General features: G+C 43.1%; 1 protein-coding gene across 1 annotated transcript in view; it reads left to right on the forward strand.

Moving 5' to 3' along the window:
• The window catches only part of bin3 (bridging integrator 3), a 34,963-nt gene that overhangs the window by 3,155 nt on the left and 9,888 nt on the right, over positions 1–21,920 (forward strand). Inside the window, exons 2-6 of the mRNA XM_039013448.1 lie at positions 2,380–2,428; positions 4,980–5,020; positions 10,623–10,684; positions 13,264–13,400; positions 17,131–17,171. Of these exons, the coding sequence (XP_038869376.1) occupies positions 2,380–2,428; positions 4,980–5,020; positions 10,623–10,684; positions 13,264–13,400; positions 17,131–17,171 (330 nt within the window). The remainder of the gene's footprint in view (positions 1–2,379; positions 2,429–4,979; positions 5,021–10,622; positions 10,685–13,263; positions 13,401–17,130; positions 17,172–21,920) is intronic.

Genomic DNA, 21,920 nt, shown 5'->3' on the forward strand with positions numbered 1-21,920 from the left:
GTTGGCTCATCAGAAGTATGACATAGGTGAAAGTATGTTTTCCTCCTGAAATCAGCCATTTCAACCTTAGAACTTGGACTTGATCTGATATGACACAGTGGTTTATGAATGGGATACATTCTTTTTTTCTTAACATTGCTTTACTCTAGGAGTCAGAAAGGGAATCAAAAATCATATTTCTCCTAGAGCTTTACCAGGGTTAGTTTGACAGGGACTTAATACTCCCTCCTGTCAGTGAAAACAGCCTTTCTGTTGTAATTTGGATTAAGCCAATTTTACTGTTGCCTCCCTTGGCTGTATTGGGATTTCTGATTGAGCCGTCATCTAAGGGAACTGCCACACACACATCAGTGGCGTTTCCTGGTTGCACAACGCTGCCCTACCTCACACCCTCTCCTTTCTATCTCATTAGTCTACACACCTTTCTTTTGACGCAGCTGCTGCCTCACTGAGCCTGTCAACGGCAACCGTCCATCATGTGCCTTGGATGTTGTTAGTTTCACATCAATGACATCCTACAGCCATGTGCAGTGGCTATATAAAGACCAAGTTTTCTTCCTCATGGATTCTCCATCATTCTGGTGATTTAAGTAACAACTTATGTAGCGAGACATGGTTTAGAAAGTTGGTTTCAGGTGGATAAAAAACTGATGACATTAAGAAAAGATACCATTACCTATCAAAACTAGCATCAGATGTCACAGTGTAGGTCTATTTTACGTATCAGCGTTTCCCCTTGGATTTTTTTCAGCAGTGGTGGCAAGGGTAGGGGGATGCATTAGAGTTAACACGGGGGAGTGAAAATCCATTACTGTCTCTTATCCTGTCAAAATGTTTCCCTTACTTTGTTCAAAGTTATATAACCCCAGAACTTTCGGGTCCCATCCTGATAAAAATCATTTGTGCTCATTTTTACGCACAGAAATCAGAAATAACTTCCTCCGTTAGCCGCTCGTCTGTCTGTCCCGCGCTCTGTGTGTGAGTAGCCATAGCAACTGCTCCATTTGGCAGCTGCTCAACGCTCACGAGACAGTGCCTGCCCTACACACAGAGCTGATAACAACCACATTACGAGATTTTGGCAATGAAGGCAGACCTTATACTTACCCAGAGTCGGATGAACGCAATTCCTCTCTCAATTCCTCTCTTGCAAGCCTATGTTGGCATCTGAGGTAAAGTAGTGACTGTGCAGTGATGCGTGAGAGTGAGCTGATGATAGGGGGGATGGGGGAAATGACCATTTTATAGATTTTTATTAAGTAAACTATATTAGGGCTACATTATTTTTTTCATAAAATTGTGTTGGTCACAGACACATATTAAGCAGATGTTATTGCGGGTGTAGTGAAATGCTTGTAAGAATAAGAACTATTTATGTGCTGTTCGTTCCTGTGGACTGTCGATCCTGTCCCGAACTTGACTCTAGAACTTCACTCCCATTCCTGCCGGTATCCCGTGGGATCTGCGGGAATCCTGTTCCCGTGTCAACCTCTAGTGTGCATTGCTACTAGTGTTAGCGCAATGACATGCTAGCTGTTCCCATAGACTTCCAGTCATTTGAGCCAATGACTCCATATAAAAGCTTGTCTCGGACTTAAATATATATCCTTTTTTTTTTTATTACATAATTTTTGGCAGCAGTGGCATGAATTTTATTAATATAGAGGAAAATTGCATATGGGTGTAGCCTAATGCTTAATCTAACCACATAACCATTACACCATTAATACAATTTGGGAATCTTGAAATCTTCTATCAAACGATGAGTAGGCTAACCTTGGATCTTGTCATCATACTGGCGTTGATGTTTTTAATAAACCATAGGCTTAGGCTGTAGACTGACTGGGGGCTGTAAGGAGTGCAGAGTGATGCATTGTGAGCTGCCTCTCTGCAGTCTCAATTCACAGCAATCTGTCAGGCTATGGCCATTATCTCAAATCAAATCAAATCAAATCTGGGCCTGTGTTTGATGTGGGCCTGTGTTTGATTGGTGGGGGGGGATGCAGGAAAGCCACTAGGAGCAGAGGGAACTGCAACTTCTAATTAGTGATATCCGCTAGCAATGGAAGCCAGATGTGGTGACAGGAAGTCAAGGCACAGGGCTCCTGAAACGCACTCCACAAGGCCAGGGGTTAACAGCATTGCATTTGGCTGGCTGTGACTTAGCCATAGGATACACTTGTTCATTTGGTCCCACTTCACAACACATTATTACCTACCAGTCAGAGTACCTGTTGTGGTCTACCAGCCCTTTAAAAATGCCTCTCATTTCAGTTAAATGTCTGTGTTTGGATGTGTTAGATTGTCTTTGTGATGTGCAGAATGTGGTTGTACATGTATGTGTCTGTCCCACCAATTGATAATTTTGTCTGCTTCTAGGATGCCCTTCAAGATTGGACAACCAAAAAAGCAGATTGTTTCCAAAACAGTAAGTGTACAGTATTCTCTCCTGTCCCTAATTTACAAAAACGACCTAACATACCAACATAAGAGCTTCCATTAGTGTTGCACCTTCAACACCAATGAAACCAGACAATATATAATGAAATCATGTATAATTTCGCTAGACACTCTCTACCAGGCTTTATTTAGCTTGTTGTATAGAGGCATACTGGGATCTTACAACAACTCACTGTTTTACTGATGCGTGAGAGACTTTCAGACTGCAACAATCCAAGCGTGATATTTGTACCTCAATGGGCTAAGGCTAGGCACTCTGGCCCAACCAATTAAAAATAGTCATTTGCATTTTGTTGTTAGAAATGTATGCTATGTGTTTTAAATATGAGTGTCCTTCTGACGAAGACTGAAATGCCGTGGTGGCTCTGGAAGAGGATCGACATTTTCTTCTGGAAGACAAATTCAGGTTTAGCTTTTAAATGGATTTAGCTTTGAGGGAGAGCACCCCTATCCACACACTATACTGGGCAGTGAAGGAGTTAGGCTTAATTCGTGGCCTGTGGAGTGACTCCATAAACCTCACACAATGTTTCAGGTCCCACAGAATTTAATGGACAGCAGTTACCCAGCTTCTACTTCCAATTATTGATTCTCCAAAGGAGCCTATAATCAGCACATTCAGAAATGTTTTTTTAAAATGTGGAGGAAACCCAAAGGAAGACCCTCATCCTGACCAACTATATTTTTAACTTGTTACCCTTGGATTTTCAGAAATATCTTGATATTGTATAAGGCTTATGAGTCTAGGTTCACAAAATGAGCATAGTGTACTAGAGGTAACCATCAGCAAATTGTCAGAGAAGTTACTGTACCCTCATCAATGAACCTGGGCAAGTGAGTCTGTGGGGTGTCAATTTGTCCAAACCATATGAGGGGGCAGAGGTTGCTGCCAGTGAGTGGGCACCCTCCTTAGGGAAAACCACTTCCACAGTAATTTGTCTGACTGTGGCCCAGCAGTGGCAGACAGTAAGAACAGGCTCCTGGGCAGCTTCCTGTGACATCCCAGGCCAGACCCAGGGAGTGGGCTAGAGTACAGGGAGCCCTGTGGACAGCCCTCCCTCCGGTGACAGACTGGCAGCTGCCTGTTTATCCAGAAGCCCACAGAACCACAAAAAAGGAACCCCTGCTACCTCCATAATCAGCGCTGGCCTGTTCAATCAGTCTAGTCTGATGTGAGGCAGAGGAGCGTGTGGGCTTTCAACCAGACCTCTAGAACTAAAAACATGAAACAAATTAGAGGAACTGGAGTGACTTCTAATTGTCCAAGGACCAGGGGGAGCCAGTCTGTTCTCAGATTATGGGTTTATTGTTGGACATTTCCATCGAAAAGGACCCATGAGCACAAGTTCCATATCAAATTGGGTGTCAAATGAAAGCCAAGGTTAGGGTTGCAAAGGGAGGGTATATTACTGGAAACTTTTGAAGTTTACCAGTAAACCACCACAAATTTGGTATCTTTCAAGGATTTTAAGTAATCTATCACAAGACATCTAGTGGCCCTTTTGGGTACTTCAGATTATCACAGGTGTCTGTAATTATCGCTGGCCCTCTGTGTGGCCTTATCACATGTAAAATGTCTGAAATAATTCAAAAAAATTGAATGACAAAGCTGTAAAATATTATCCTAAATATAAACCATCAACTTAATGAATACCATTGGTGTTTAAATTAGGGTTTCAGCAAATATCAAATATACTTAATTTTTTTTTTTACAAACGTATTTATTTTACTATGTCTATGTATTTGTTGTCAATGTTTTGGCGTCAATCTGGTGGCAGTTGTGAAAAAAGTAAATATTTGGAAGAGTTGCAGAGTTAATAGAAAATAATGCCATTGTTGATTTGGTGCTTTTTTTATTAATATGGCTATTTTCTCTTGAACCACATGGTTTATCTACTAGAAACTCATAGACAATATGAACACAGATATAAAAAAATGAATGCTACTGTATATATTAATAATTTAAAAAAAGTTATTCAAGTATAAATGACCAAAGTTACAGTAGATTGCCTTTCTGTTATTTACCAAAATTACTGAAGATTCCGGTAACTTTAGTAAATTACCAGTAGCTTTGCAACCATAGCTAAGAGCCTATATTTTGGGGGAAATTAAGGCATAGTATCTCTGTGATTTCCAAACTTGTGGAACATGAGGAGAATGACTTTCATATACATTACCAGTCAAACGTTTGACACACCTACTCATTCAAGGGTTTCTCTTTATTTTGACTATTTTCTACATTGTAGAATAATAGTGAAGACATGAAACTATGAAATAACACATGGAATCATGTAGTAACCAAAAAAGTGTTAAACAAATCAAAATATATTTTATATTTGAGATTCTGAGTCAAAGCGTAATTCTGTTACTGTGTAATTGACCTGTCTCTCCAATAGCAGGGATATTTAGTATTTGGTAAGCGCGTGTTAGGACTATAATGGAACAACATTGACTGAACAGACTTGAACAGAAAGATGATGATGTTGTATTTAACAATGAGTTTCAATGTGTTTTTACAGGTTGAAAGAGACTTTGAACGAGAATATGACAAGCTCCAAAAGTAAGTTTGTTAAAGATTTAATTTGTGCTCTGTTTCCCATATGTATTGACTGTGCATCAATATTACAGCAAAAAAAAACCATTGCAGACGAACACTGAACTGACACAGACTACAAAGCATTATGACTGCTATTTTAAGTGCAAATATTCCATTGATTTGTGGAGGTGAACACACATGCGTGTTATCTAAGGGCTTTTAGGCTTCCACATCAACATTTAAATAATTGTTTTCAATGGGAAAGATCATGTTAGACCCAATCTTTCACATCTCTCTTTTCAGACCCATGCAGAACTGAGTTGGGTTACACAATATAGATTGTTTGTGTGAAACCAAGTAGAGAAGTGTTCAAAGCATTCTTGTTGCCCAAGACCTTCCATGAGCTAGCACATAGGAGGCCCTCCCCTGCTGTGTGTCTTAGGTTAAAGAGACTCCCCGATGGGCCTGCAGACTGAGTGGGAGCGCTTCAAGGTTTCGTTGAGTAGGAGACATGGCACCACAATATACCTTACACATGATGAGTAAGAGGAGCAGGCATATACAGACGTCTTGGCACTCCCTTCAGATCCATATCAGGAACTCTTAGTGAACGTAGTCTGTCATCTAGCTCTTTGAACTGTTGTTGAATTCAATATTTCTATTCATTTGATTGGAAATATAACCAGTGTCATTTTAAAGACCTCTCGGGCTCCAATTTGGCAAATTATTTTATCATCCAATGCCTTCCACGTTAAGTCTTGCATCTCTAATCCCAAAGCAGTATTTTTCATTTTTTTATACCTGAGATCAGCTGCTAATTCCATACTTCTATGGCATTATACCATAGCAGCAGGGAGTGTAGAGAGGCTGGCTGTTGGCGGCAGTAGAGGGCAAACTGTTGGGGCACCCAGCAGTGAGTAGCAGCAGCTGCTTCAGCAGGCATCCATTAACACCTTGTAGGAACAGACCTCTGGCACACCTGGCCGACATCCAGAAGAGCCCTCCTCAGCCTTCACACTCTCCTGCCCCCTGTCAGATAACACAGATTGGACAAGGAAATGGGAAAAGCATTGTTGTTTTTTCAGTCCCCCTCCCTTAATGAATCCCTGAAAACTAATGTGACAGCAGTCTCCTGGGAGTTGCTAAACAGTCCCTCGTTTCCCTTAATTGATATAATGAACGACACACGATACAGCCTCCGTACTCTCATAATTGCTATTTTAACACCCATCATTTGAATGAATGTGGAGGGATGATTGAAGACATAAATGCTTATATGCCAGAATTTAGTTGACCGAAACATGAAGCAATCCTAGTATTTTTAATTAGCTAAAGGGATGTCATAATAATGTGTTTTATATAAAATCAATGCAATTTGTAATCCTATTGAATGTCCCAGTTCATACAGTGCCTTCTGAAAGTATTCAGACCACTTTACTTTTTCTGAATTTTGTTAAGTTACAGCTAGTGATGCACCGATATGACATTTTTGGCCGATACCGATATCCGATATTTTCCTTGCCAAAAAACCCAAAACGGTAAAGATAATCGATATTAAAAATTTTTGCGCCCATTTAAGCATTCTAATACAGTTAAATAGTTAACACACACACATGGACGCAGCGGTCTAAGGCTCAGTGCAAGAGGCATCACTACAGTCCCTGGTTCGAATCCAGGCTGTATCACATCCGACCGTGATTGTGAGTCCCATAGGGCGGGGCACAATTGGCCCAGCGTCGTCCGGGTTTGGCCAGGACAGTCCATCATTGTAAATAAGAATTTGTTCTTAACTGACTTGCCTAGTTAAATAAAGGTTACACACACACACACCACACTGACCAAAAAGTTATTTTGTTGACAGTTACATGCGTCCCCATTACCAGTAAAACATCATCAAACCTATTTTTTTCACTTACTTGCTGTGTGGTTTCATTGTTCAGTCGTTTCAATCTCAACCAGGATTTCTATGGAACGCTGTTTGGGTCTTTGCTATGGAACGCTGTTTGGGTCTTTGCTATGGAACGCTGTTTGGGTCTTTGCTATGGAACGCAGTTTGGGTCTTTGCTATGGAACGCAGTTTGGGTCTTTGCTATGGAACGCTGTTTGGGTCTTTGCTATGGAACGCTGTTTGGGTCTTTGCTATGGAACGCTGTTTGGGTCTTTGCTATGGAACGCTGTTTGGGTCTTTGCTATGGAACGCTGTTTGGGTCTTTGCTATGGAACGCAGTTTGGGTCTTTGCTATGGAACGCTGTTTGGGTCTTTGCTATGGAACGCTGTTTGGGTCTTTGCTATGGAACGCTGTTTGGGTCTTTGCTATGGAACGCAGTTTGGGTCTTTGCTATGGAACGCTGTTTGGGTCTTTGCTATGGAACGCTGTTTGGGTCTTTGCTATGGAACGCTGTTTGGGTCTTTGCTATGGAACGCAGTTTGGGTCTTTGCGTGTCAAAAAAGAAAACAATGACCAGTAGATAACACTCTTTGACGTGTCAAATAAGCTTGTTGACCAATCAGGACCTGAATATGACTGCATGTCACATAATAATTTGACGTGTTCATACATTTTTTACATAGTGTAATCAATGTGTAATAACTATCACTTGTATTTCATGCCACAACGATTCATCAATACGTATGCTACGATACTGGTAAAGTTGTCTCGCGCACCTACAGTGCTGGTCATTTAAAAAAAAAAAGCTAGCTAGCTCATGGATGCAAACAAGGTTCTTCCCCAAAAACATAGCAAAGCAACAATCTGTTTCAGTAGCTATAGTTAGCTAGCTAACTATATAGCTAGTTGTCATCATCTAAAATAACCCTAATTTATAAGACCAGTTTTTATTTGATTTATGGTGGTCGGGCCCATCTATGTGAAGCTAGCCACAATAAGGATCAGCCGCAATAGTGGACTTTGCGGTTAGCCTTCAAAATAAAAGTATGGCATAACTCTACTATTTGTATTCATTTGCATCACTGTCAATGATTTTGAAGGCTAACCTCAAAGTCCACTATTGTGCCTAATCCTTATTGTGGCTAGTTTCACAACTGATAACCAAGTCCGGTCGAGACTCACTAGCCAGATGAAGCTAGCTGGCTGCTTATGGGCCACACTTAGCTTTGGGCAACACGGTTAAGTAGCTGGCTAGCTATTTATTTTCATGAACTGAAGTTCAATTTCAATAGGCGAACAACAAGTGGCAACCTAGCTAATACTTGCTCACAAGGATTCCTAAATCATTGCTAAGAATAATGAAAATGACTGCAGTTTCTACTGGTCATTGTTTTCAGGCTGGTTGTATTGGTGCTAGCTAGGTACCAAGCTAAAGCTAGCTACCCCAGAAGTTGCGGTCGAACAAATGATGCTTTATTACCAACGTGGTATTGGAAACACATCGTTCGTGGCCGGTGTTTGCTTGTTTGCAGACTTTTTCTATACAGCTTTGACAGTGCTACTGTATCTTTTTTGACACGCAAAGACCCAAACGGCGTTCCATAGTATGTATGTCTTGAAGCTAACAGCAGTGACGCTATTACTGTGTAACTCCGCTAGGGCAACTTCTGACAAATAGCGCACTTGGTAGTGTGTACCGGTGCTCGACCAGTTGGCGAAGGCCAACATCACTCACGACAGAGAACGGTTGATTGTCAAGGGCAATGAATTCCATTATCTTGGCTTTAATGGATTTCGCCTTTTGAGTTCTCTCGCTGAAATTTTCTTACTCTTTCAAATGACTGCTCGACTTGTTGACTGTTCGATCCACACAGCAGATATTGTGAGCTAGGTTATGAATGCTGTGTTGCACGTGTAGCGCAAACTACACTATATAGGTATGGACGTCAGCTTCAACATTGGCGTTAAACTAGACATCTAGTTCACCGATATATCATGCATCCCTAGTTACAGCCTTATTCTAAAATTTACAATTTTTTCCTAATCAATCTACACACACTACCCCATAATGACAAAGTGAAAACACGTTTTTAGAAATACCTTATTTGAGCTCATGTGCATCCTGTTTTCATTGATCATCCTTGAGATGTTTCTTCAACTTGATTGAAGATAAATTCAATTGTTGGACATGATTTGGAAAGGCACACACCTGTCTATATAAGGTCCCATAGTTGACAGTTCATGTCAGAGCAAAAACCAAGCCATGAGGTCGAAGGAATTGAGCTCAGAGACAGGATTGTGTTGAGGCACAGATTTGGGGAAGGATACCAAAACATTTCTGCAGTATTGAAGGTCCCCAAGAACTCAGTGGCCTTCATCATTCTTAAATGGAAGAAGTTTGAAACCACCAAGACTCTTCCTAGAGCTGGCCGCCCGGCCAAACTGAGCAATCGGGGAGAAGGGCCTTGGTCAGGGAGGTGACCAAGAACCCGATGGTCACTCTGACAGAGCTCCAGAGTTCCTCTGTGGAGATGGGATAACCACCTCTGCAGCACTCCACCAATCAGGCCTTTATGGTAGAGTGGCCAGATGGAAGCCACTCCTCAGTAAAAAGGGGCATGACAGCCCGCTTGGAGTTTGCCAAAAGCCACCTAAGGGACTCTGAGACAATGAGAAACAAGATTCTCTGGTCTGATGAAACCAAGATTGAAATCTTTGGCCTGAATGCCAAGCGTCACGTCTGGAGAAAACCTGATACCAGCCCTACGGTGAAGTAAGGTGGTGGCAGCATCAGGCTGTGGGGATGTTTTTCAGCGGCAGGGACTGGGAGACTGGTCAGGATCGAGGGAAAGATGCCGGAGCAAAGTACATAGAGATCCTTGATGAAAAACTGCTCAAGACCTCAGACTGGTGCGAAGGGTCACCTTCCAATAGAACAATGACCCCTAAGCAACAGCTAAGACAACTCAGCAGTGGCTTCGGGACAAGACTCTGATTGTCCTTGAGTGGCCCAACCAGAGCCCGGACTTGAACCCAATCGACATCTCTGGAGTGACCTGAAAATAGCTGTGCAGCGACGCTCCCCATCCAACCCAACAGAGCTTGAGAGGATCTGCAGAGAAAAATTGGAGAAACTCCCCATAACAGGTGTGCTGAGCTTGTAGCTTCATACCCAAGTAGACTCAAGGCTATAATCGCTTCCAAAGGCGCTTCAATAAACTATTGAATAAAGGGTCTGAATCCTTGTGTAAATGTGATATTTCATTTTTTTTTATTTTTAATACATTTGCAAAAGATTCTAAAAACCTGTTTTTGCTTTCTCATTATGGGGTATTATGTGTAGATTGAGAGAAAAAAGCAATTCAATCAGTTTTAGAATAAGGCTATAACGTAACATAATTTGTAAGAAGTCAAGGGGTCTGAATAATTTCCGAATGTACTGTAGGTTATTTTGTAGATGTTATTTGTAGCATTCTTGTTGGACTGAGATCCCAGTAAGACTGTCAGTGAGCTCTGTATAGGCATTAGTGATTTGTTCAGGGTGCACACAGTGGACCCTTTTTCTGTACTGCCCTCTGCCTACCCTAGCTGCTGAATGCAAACACATGATCCCACTGTCAGTTTGCTCTGTAGATGCTTAACTATACTTGGACCGATACTTACCAAATGTTAAATGCTGTATTATTGTGATATCCAAGAACCTGAACTGAAAAAACTACGTTTCCCTTATTTTACAGGTTGGAAGATCAGACAAAGAAGCTCCACAAAGACATGAAGAAAAGCACAGAGGCTGATATAGGTGTGTTGTTGACACAGTGTTTCATATTTTGATCAGTCTCTGGAAAAAACATTCCCACTGATCATCTTTTCTATCATGTACAAATCTTCTTTAAATCATTAGCTTTCTCTCATTCAATTCATCTCTTTCACACGCTCGGCATACATTCACTGACACCTTAATTGTTGTTGCCTGTCAGGTTTTTCAGGGACAATGTCTCTTGTGCAATTTTGGAAAATGAGGTTAGCCTAATTTCAGTAGACCTTAAAAATAAGCAATAAGCAAACATACTCACACTCTTCCTACTCATAGCTTTTAGCTTACATTCTGTTTTACATTTCTGCTGCTAAGAAAGATATTTATTTTTTGTTGGAGCTTTTGGAAATGGAAATGGGTATCTTTGGGAGGAGCAGTAGCAGAAATTGCCCCTGGTAGCGATCTACTCTGAGGGTGGAGAGGGGAAGGATGGGGGAGTGAGGGGCTTCTTCATTTCCTCTGCTTTGTGCTCTGTAATATGGGATGATGCCTCATCAAAGTATCAGAGCTGTCAACATCTTGTTATAATTAATGGATTCCATCTGTTGCACAGGTCCTTTCTCCACCAACTGCCACTAAACAACAAAGAGTGGACCTGCCTGCACAGCACAGTGTGCTCCACACAGCGTTTCATAATGGCAATCATTTGTCTAGTCTATTTAAAGTAAGACGATGAAATTGTGGGCTCTTCTGGGGCAAGTCCACAAGTCATTAGAGATTAATCTTTATAGAGTCAGGATATCACTGACCACAAGCCATTTATACCATTGGCAACACAAATCTTTATTACCTAACTAAAAATAGAACACACTATGGAATTAAAATTGAACTGTCCAGTGAAAATCACACTTTTAAAAGTTCATATTCTCATACCTAAATAATGTTGTTGACTCATTCTGTACTCGTATTTGTGGCCAAAGTATACATTGGAGAAAAACCACTTAAAAAAAACCCACCTCAAACTTGTATCTCAAACAGACAATAAAAAAAAAATGCTTGCTATTTAAGCAATAAGGCACACGGGGTGTTGTAAATGGCCAATATACCACGGCTAAGGGCTGTTCTTAAGCGCGACGCAACGCAGAGTGCCTGGATACAGCACTTAGCCGTGGTATATTGGCCATATACCACAAACCCCCGAGATGCCATATTGCTATTATAAACTGGTTACCAAAGTAATTAGAGCAGTAAAAATAAATGTTTTGTCATACCTGTGGTAAATGGTCTGATACACCACAGATGTCAGCTGAACCACCCAGTTTATAATTCCTTATAGAACATGATGTCATGTTGGCTCATTGGCTGAGTTTGCCAATCAGCAGTCTACTCGCATTAATATTTGTAATGATTGGTATGCGGCCACACCATTTTGTTGTTGAGGTACGCCTACACTATTCCAACACAGAAAAGCTGCTTTTTTAAACATACTTAATTAAAAAAAAAATGTAATGTGTTTTTACCCGATCCTCAGAACTCAGAGGCCTCAGTTGAGTTTGATGTGGGGTTTTTTATTTTACTTTACGTCTTATCAACTTCTCTGTATGTCCCCAGTGCAGCTAATTTATTTTGACAGTGATGCGGTGATCCGATATGTGCTCTGTGTCTAAGATAAAGTGGCAGGAGTGCAGATTAACTGTAATTGGCGTTGGCACTATAGAAACATTTGCACACATTCCCAGTGCTTTTGTGAATATTCATCACAGCAGCCGAGCCCACCACCCCCTCGACTCTCCAACTGATGCTGCTGCTTCTCTATCCTACTTTTCCTTTTCGCTTATTTAACTTTTGTGTCTATCAAATGCACACAGTGTCAGTCCTGGCATGGGTGCTCACCTCTGCTGCTAGCCATGCCCATCAAGCATGTCTGGGCCAAATAGTCAAACCAGGTCAAACATTAATAATACCGATTGTACATGTAACTGCCAAAATAATGGAAACACTTGAGTAAGTTATATATTTACAAAGTATATTGAAAGCAGGTGCTTTCACACAGGTGTGGTTCCATCCCATCATGCTCAGGGGAAGGCTCATGTATAAAAATTCTGGGCAGGCCATTATTTTGGCTACCATGGCTATAGGATTACAATGCCCCCATCCACAGGGCATGAGTGGTCTCTGAATGGTTTGATGAGCATGAAAATTTTGTAAACCAAATAACATGGCCATATCAGTCACTAGATCTCAACCCAATGGAACACTTATGGGAGATTCTGGAGCGACGCATGAGACCGCTTCTACCACCACCATCAACAAAACACCAAATTATGGAATTTCTCATAGAAGAATGGTGTTGCATCCCTTTAATAGTTTCAGAAACTTGTAGAATCTATGTCAAGGTGCATTGAAGGTGTTCCGGCTTGTGGTGACCCAACACCCTATTAAGACAATTTATTTAGGTGTTTCCTTTATTTTGTCAGTTACCTGTATGTTTCTCCATTCCTCCGTTCTCTATTCGGTTATCGCTTTTTTTCTTTCTCTCTATATCTCTCCTTCCCATTTCCCTCTTTTCAGGACCAGTTTACCATTTGAATACTAATATTCCCTGCCTGTTTTATGTCTTTCAGCGATGTCCAAGGCAGCAGTGAAGATCTCAGGTGACCTGCTCAGTAACCCGCTGTGTGAACAGGACCAGGCCTTCCTGGAGTCCATGACGGCTCTGGACACAGCCATGAAGAGGATGGACTCCTTTAACCAGGAGAAGGTCAGTGTCAGGACCTGTCCGTGCTTCTCTCCCTCTGCCTCACACCACAGCCGAGTCATTCTCCTAGATTGTATTCCAAGTGGGGTGCATCGAAATTGTCTATTGAAACCAAAATAAACTATATACTCTTTTAGGCAGGGAGGCCTATACAGTGGTAGAAGAAACCCTCCTCCAGCCTAGCTTTCACAGCTCTACCTATGGGCATTGTATTCAGTATCTTGACAGGTATGCCTCATACGCTCCCCTCTCTTCAAACACTCAAAGGGCAGAAACCAAAAGGGTTTGATTGGCCTAAGTGTATTTTCATCATTGTCAATATTGCATAACTGTGTGAACGAGAAAAAAATTATCTCACTCAAGATCTCTTCTCGTCTGTTGGAAGCGTCTCCAGCAACACACTGGTCTATTAGCTGCTCATCTTTGTCGAATATCAGAGAGCTGTAGATTGGATGCATTTGTGACTCACTAGTGTTTTTAAAATAACTCATACTATGGAATAGCTTCACTTGGGAATGTCACAGGCTGTTTTAATGGGATCTGTTCTCTGCATGATCTTCCCCAGTCCCTCTCTGTGAGCAATTCTACTTCTGCTCTTAGCTCCTTTATGTTATTTGCCATGTGTGCTTCACATATTTGATTAAAATCATCGCTGCAGGTAATTTCTAAGGAAATTATAGGGTTGGCATTGCATGTGTGTTTCTACAGGGCATTGCACTGTGAGAGGCAACTCTGTTAAGGTAGAGAAGTCAGTCACACAGGGAATCACACTGATCATCAAGAATGCAGAAGAAAAAAAATTGTACAAGACCTGATTCTACTATAACTTCAGAGTGCTTTTTCCATTAGTGTGCCTTTGACTAGTTTTCCCAGCATCCTTTTATTTGCTGATGGCTTTACCTTGAGTGACCAATGTCCATCTCTGTACATATTCTGAAGATCTCTGTGAATTCCTTTCAAGCGCTCAACAAGGCATTCTTCAAGCAAAGACTAGACATACACCACGTAAACTGTGCTCAGATGTAATCAAGATATACAGTAGTCATTTGAAATGACTGGACAAAGTTAAGTGTGGTGACTGCTTGTGGTTCACAGCTGATGATCTATGGTGGGTTGGTTCTTAGTGGTCTGCCAAGAAGAACAGTCCTTCAATTTTGACTGTCTTTAATATGGAATGTCTTCTGAAGATTGGAAATGAGTAACATTTTCATACATTTTAACATCAAAATCCTTTCAGCTCAAATTCTGGAATCTTTACAAAAGCAGAAGCATTGCCAATATTTTCTACCCAACTGTTATGAAATGTAGGCAATTAAGAGTATCCATTTTCAGTCTGCTTTTCTCTTTCCTTCTCCACTTCCCTCTTAGTTAAACAGTGTCAAGACTCTAAAGGGTAGTTAACATCTCTTACTGTTTTCCTCTGAGCCCTCTTCCCTTTGACTACGCTAATAACCTTCATCGCCTTCACCTTTGCACAACCTGGGAGGCCAGCTTTGCACTACACAGCATTCATCTTGTTGGACTACTTGAGCTTTCCAAATCATCTCCAATTGGTTTTGAGCTGCTTTGAGTCATACGGTCAGGAACAGCTAGATGTCAATGCGGTATTGTATTTTTATTTGTTTACATCCCTGGCGTTTTGCAGGTCAATAACAAAAGGTGCAGGTTTGCTCTACAGTGTGTAGGAGTGGAGGCGTTGGCTGGCTCCATAGGGTGTAATTTCCTTGCTTGGCTTCATGGCCATGGTCTGCTGGACAGGGCTCCAGCCAGGCAGCATGGAGCCAAATACACCTTCTCACTTCTGGAGGCGAAGCAGTTAGAAAATAATACAAAATACATTATTAGCCTGCTTGTTTTTTTTCTTCATGATTTTTAAGTGGCCTTCAGAGACAGTTTTGACATGCAACCCTTCTGTTATCACAAAATGGTACTTGAGTTTAGAGGCCTCCTTTTTCAGCCAGTCTCAGTCAACAAGATGTTTAACATGACTGTGTTCTGCTACAGTATGTCTCTCTGTGCCGCTTAGCTTGGCATTCGTTAAACTGGTTGAAACCTGACGGCAAAGCTTTTCTAGGCCTTTGGTTGGTCAGTTGGTTCAATATTTGGAATATCACCTCAGGAGTCCAGAGATGTTAAAGCCCAGCGCAGCTCACCAGAATCATACTCCACCAGCTCTCCCTCCAAGCTGGCTGTTCTTCCTTCTGACGGCACCACCAACGACTCAACTGCTCAAGCAAAACAGACACAGAAGCAAACATTCTTTGCTCGCCTTGGTGTTGAGACGAGATGATTTGCCGCGGGGGCTGCGATTGAGCGAGCGGATAAAACGTGCATGGATAATGAAGGCAGCAGTGGCCCAGGCCTGTGTGTTTATTTCTAGGGCTGAGGAGGGCGCGGAGCCCCCCCGGCACACTGCTGCTGAAGTCAAGCCCTAGTGAAAATGGCGGCTGAGCAGTAGCGGATGCTCCGTTTGGAGGGGTATTGATTTCCTCCGCGATCTGCGTGTATTTTTGGGAGGCCTGTGTGCCGGGATGGCCTCTGCCCCGTGACTCACTCACAGAGACTGCTGCTAGAGCTCCGGCCTCAGGCACTGCTGGGCCTCAGCTGAATAGTCCTGCCCCCCTCTCTGTGGGAAAGGGCAGAGGGTAGAGGGCACCAGCATGCTTAAGCAAATGTGCTGGTGTTGTTCTCCCTGCTTACTGCATGCACTCACCTCGGCAGCAGCGCAGCTCCAGCCTTTTCACTCTCCCAGGGAGGGGGGGATGGTGTGAATATGTAAAACGGAGGAAAATGTGAATTCCCATGTACTTATTTGTTATTGGTTCTCTCAAACTACATTCATTCGCGTTATGTATTTGGAAAGATGCCTTGCGAGTGTGTGTGGGTGTATATTCTCAGAGACTGTCAGGGCATTCACAATGCTTTGCTGTTGTACAGTATTTGCTTCTTATGTTCTGTGATTGACTATCCTTCCAATAACTAGTGAATGATTGATTAGTTGTACTAGGCTCATTGTTCTCATGGAGTTGTCTTGACACTTTTATTCCTCATTGAAATGTTTTGAACGATGCTCTTCACTGGAGTTGTTTGCCGGGTTAACGTAGCGTTCTGTCAGAGACGTAGATCTACGAGTCATATTGAATCTGCAATGTAAATGACTTTGTAAACTTTATTAAATGTGTGCCAACTTCTGTCGATGAGACTTTGGCACCCAGGCTGGAGGCCTCTAGATGAGATGTTCATTTACTTCCACTTAACAAAGCCCCCCCCCCCTTCCCCTGTTGGCTCCGAGAAGGAGAATGCAGGAAAATATAAACTGTTATTGTTAAAATGTTTGTTTGCAAAGAACTTTCATCTTGTAAGGCAGCCCACCCTCCGCAGGATTTGAAATCAGTGGGGCTTAGCTTTCATGTCCGTCCCCTGACAGTTGCATCCTTTTGTATTGTTCAGCTCTATGAATATTCAGGTGTTTCTCCTCGGGGCTTGTGTACAATAAAGAGTCAACGTCACAAAAGTTTCTTGCAACCCGCCTCACCTCCCTCCCCTCTATTGTCTTGAGTGCTCTGTTTGAAAATACACAATTGTTGATTTTTTTTATCATGCTGTTAATGAGTGGGACTTAAAATAATTCACTTTGACAACAAATTTCAAGTAATAAAGACATTCCCTTTCAGTTTAAGAGAAGTACTGCACTTTTTAAATGAACGTTTGACCCGTGTTTGTTCGTCCATAGGTGAACCAGATCTCAAAGACGGTGATCGATCCTCTGAAAAAGTAAGTGTCTATCTGGACCTGCACCTCTCCTATTGTCTGCATATTTTTAATACATCACAAGCAGCAGCTGCTGTGTCTTAAAAGCTGCTCTGTCTGTAGAGTGGGAAGGAGCACACACTTAAGGGGAGCTTAGCACTCGGTCCAGAAGGCTCTGTAATAAAGCATAGTCGATAGTAAAACTGGACTGGACTGGGGAGAGAATGGGGCTGCTGTGGTGGTGTGTCTGGAAGAAAGTTTACTTGGTTCCCCTTCCCTACTCTCGCCCCCGTCCGTCCAAGCACCACACTACACACACACACACACACAGTGCAGAGGCGGTAGAGGGAGTGGCCAGGCCGGGAGCAAGGATCCCACCCGTCTTCCGTAGTGCTTGTTAAGGTCCTACTTCCTCCTGCTGACCCCTCCCCGGAGGCTGTTTTTTGGAGTGGGGTGGGTGTGTGTGTGTGTGTGTGTGTATGTGTGTGTGTTTGAAAAAGAGAGACTTCATGCGCTTGCCAGTGTCTGTCTGGTGAATGTGTGTGTAACTTTTGTTTATAACCACAAATCGTTCTGAAATCCCTGATCTTTTCATATCAAACCCTTCACAAAGTGAACTTTGATGGAACATAAGAATGCTATGAGTTAGTGTATGTGTGCGTGTGCTATTGGCCTCTTCATCTTGTGTTCTGGTGCCGGAGCTGTGACAGGATGGAATGGTTCTAATTTCCTCTTCCTGGTGGGCGGCAGGCGGACGTGTGGGCAGGCCCTGAATATGGCAGAGGGCCCAGCTTCCTGGGCCAAGGGCAGGAGATTGGCTGGAGAGCAGGACTTGTCTCAGGACAGTACACACATACCGCATTGGACAAACACATTGTGGGGAGTCACTGAACTAACAGGATGGGCTCTGAGGCCAGATGAAGTTAGCCTCTCACTTATATGAGATTGAAATAGGTCAGGAAGTAGTAGGTTTAGTCCTGCATGCATAAACAATGTTTTAAGATGGGGAATACAAGCCGTCAGCCCTTTTGCTGTATATGGCGTTGAAGCACAGCGTAATGTAATTAATCATCGAAGTATAGAGGACTGATCTATTACGCCACCATACATTAAGCTTCCATTAGTCCACCAGTAACTGAATGTTGACCATTGTTTCTGAAGTCTCAGTACTCTTTTGTTGTTTTTGTGTCGATCTGCAAGAACGTGTGGAATCTTAAATGGAGCAGAGAATGGTCCGAGCCTGGAAAGTCTCTTAATGGGGGGTTTTATTTGTCCCTTCAATGGGCTGTGTGTGTACGTGCCGGCCGGTGTGTATTCACATTTAGGCCACACTTAGTAGGGTCATTAACACTCACTGTATTAACACATCCAGGAAATAATGAGCTCAAAAAGGTCAGTCTTTCTTCTCACCTCTCTCTCTCTCTTTATCTGTCTCCCTCTCCCTCAGTCTCTCCCTTTATCTGTCTCTCTCCCTGTCTCCATACCTCTAACTCTTTCTCTCTCCCCCCTTTTCTCTCTCCGTCCCTCTCTCTGTCTCGCTCTCCATCCATTCAGCGGAATCAGTGAATGACATCAGTCTGTTTATGTGGAGGGAGGGGGAGTGTGTGGGCATGAGTCGTTGCTGTTATCTGGGCCTCCTAGCCGAACCCTTTCTGCTCCATTGCTCTTTTGGGTAAGACTGAAGGCAGCTCTGTCGTAAAGGCTTGCTCTGGTCCAAGCAGTGGCAGGGCAAACCAGCACTGCTCCTTTAAGCTAGCAAGGCTGGGAAATGGACTTCCCCGACACTCTGGTTAATTTAGCCTGCTTTGGGAGTTACTCAAGGTGCTGTTGGATTTCTGTTGTTGTGAAATAGTAGCAATTAGATGTGTTTAAGGGGGTGACTCAAAATGACGTAGCCTATAAACTAGTCTACGTTTTAATCACAAATGTTTTTTTATTTGTATGTTTTTATGTTCAGTCTAGACTCATGCCAACACCCCCCCCCCCCCCCCCCCCGCCTTATCTGGGGGGGTTTCTGCGCTTGCCTCTTTATATCTGGTGGATCAGTTATCTAGCTTGCGTTAGTCCTCTCACTTTCCATTAACAGAGTCAAAGCATAAGGCATGTTGCGGTGGAGAAAACCTACCCTATAAAAACGGAGGTTCTGCTGGCACATATTTAACATACTCTGTCTTTACCCTTTTTACACTTAGCCTAGCCTACACAAGACCCAACAAACGGCAAAAACATAAACACAACATGCAACAATTTCAAAGATTTTACTGAGTTATAGTTTATATAAGGACATCAGTCAATTGAAATAAATTCATTAGGCCCTAATCTATGGATTTCACATGACTGGGAATACAGATATGCATCTGTTGGTCACAGATACCTTACATAAATAGGTAGGGGCTAGGATCAGAAAACCAGTCAGTATCTGGCGTGAAAACTGGAAAATATTGTTCCTTACAAAAGACGTAAAACTGAAGCAATTTCGAATTCCAGTAACTTCCAGTAACTTCTCTTGGGTAGCAGCCTCATGCAGCGCGACACATCTCCTTTGCATAGAGTTGATGTGGCTGTTGATTGTGGCCTGTGGAATGTTGTCCCACTCATCTTCAATGGCTGTGTAAAGTTGCTGGATATTGGCAAGAACTGGAATACGCTGTCATAAACGTTAATACAGAGCATCCCAAACGTGCTCAATGGGTGACATGTCTGGTGAGTGCAGGCCATGGAAGAGCTTGGACATTTTCAGCTTCCAGGAATTGTGTACAGATCCTTGCAACATTGTGAGCATTTGTCCACTGAAGTCGGTTACATCGCCGAACTGCAGTCAAGTCAAGACCCTGGTGAGGATGACGAGCATGCAGATGAGTTTCCCTGAGACGGTTTCTGGCAGTTTGTGCAGAAATTCTTCAGTTGTGAAAACCTACAGTTTCATCAGCAGTCCAGGTGACTGGTCTCAGACGATCCTGCAGGGGAATAAGCTGGATGTGGAGGTCCTGGGCATGCGTGGTTATACGTGGTCTGCGGCTGTGAGGCCGGTTGGACGTACTGCCAAATTCCCTAAAACAACGTTGGAGGCGGCTTATGGTAGAGAAATTAACATTCAATTCTCTGGTAACAACTCTGGTGGACATTCCTGGAGTCAGCATGCCACTTGCATGCCACCCTCAGAACTTGAGACATCTGTTGCATTGTCTTTTATTGTCCCCAGCACAAGGTGCGCCTGTGTAATGATCATGCTGTTTAATCAGCTTCTTGATATGCCACACCAGTCAGGTGGATGTATTATCTTGGCAAAGGAGAAATGCTCACTAACAGGAATATAAACAAATTTGTGCACAACACTTTAGAGAAATAAGCTATTATTTCAGCTCAGGAAACATGGAGCCAACACTTTACATGTTGCGTTGATATTTTTGTTCCGTATACTTTATATTTTCATTACTCAATCACAAAATATGCATCATTTATGAGTAATCTTGGCTTTAACTGTTAGTCCCTCATTTCATAGTGAGATATGGGAGGTCAACATATTCTTAGAGATACCTTTTTGTTATTTTAGTAATGTGAAATTGACGGTGTTAAGTGGAGCGGTCAGTGAGCCTGCCAGACTAAGGTTCCTCCCAGGTCTCTGGTCAGCTCCAGCTGGGCTGGTTGGTCCAGACTGGGGCTTGGCTGACTGTCGGGTTGTGTCGGTCCAGCTGTGGATCAGCTTGTCATAAACAAGCTCTCTCGACCAGTTGCTATTTTCGTCCACCTGCTATTTTCAGCCAGCCACCACACCCTAAATGACCAGTCACACAGACGGTGGTAGTGCGCCCTTGGTCCAGCAGAGCCTGGGCTAGACAAGGCTGGAGTAAATATAGGCTGGTCTGGAGCTGACCGGTCAGTATGTGGACGTCAGTCCAGAGACATCTAGGGAAATGTCCAACCCAGCCAGCGATCCAGCCCAAACTATCATTACGCAGCGTGTACAGTGACCTTCAAACACAGCCACTATCACGCCACTACATGTCTGAGTTACAGTTGAGTCAGACAGGCTCCCACAGAGCTCCTCTTGAGACAGTCTGAGCACAACACGGACACATTGGCATCCTCTTGGAGCTCTACCTCTAGGTATACAAGCATTGGGACAGTGAGGAGATCATTAGTGTGGAAGGATGGGATCAACTCCTTGTATCGGCTCACACAGGTGTTCTCTCAGTCACATCATTAAGAGGAAGGACTGACTGTCGCCACTACCAGATACCGCCTACCTACAATGTGATCATGTGTGAGGGTGACTAAGTGACCTAAATGCTGTCATTACTACTCTATTGCTTTGCTGTAGTCATCAGACATCATGGCACCTCATGACACCGTGCAGAGGTGGTGTGCTCTGGTGGAGGAGAATGCGATCAGCCTTTGTGCCTTTTTAGTGAGCCGGTGTGGTGTGTAATGTCATGGACCAATGGAATTGTTTCAGAGTGCACTCGTGCCTAGAGGGTGGTTGCATAATCCCCTGGCACTCGAAGTATGTGAACACTACACTGGAGCAAGAGGCAGATAGTAAACTACTAGAGGAAGGCATCCACTCTGCGCTGCCTGCCTGCCGTAAACTGAGCCAAAGTGATGTTTTATAAATGGAGGGAGAGCGTGGGCTGTGGGGCTGGGCTCTGTGACGTCGCCAAAATGATACAGGGCCGCTCCCTTCTCAACTTCCTGTGGGGAAACAATCCACACCTTGTCTGAGGCCCAGGTCACGTCACACTGCCCTCCTCCCACCGGCCCACCCCTTCACAG

The sequence above is a fragment of the Salvelinus namaycush genome, chromosome 18, assembly GCF_016432855.1.
Source record: "Salvelinus namaycush isolate Seneca chromosome 18, SaNama_1.0, whole genome shotgun sequence".
In the NCBI taxonomy this organism is placed as follows: Eukaryota; Metazoa; Chordata; class Actinopteri; order Salmoniformes; family Salmonidae; genus Salvelinus; species Salvelinus namaycush.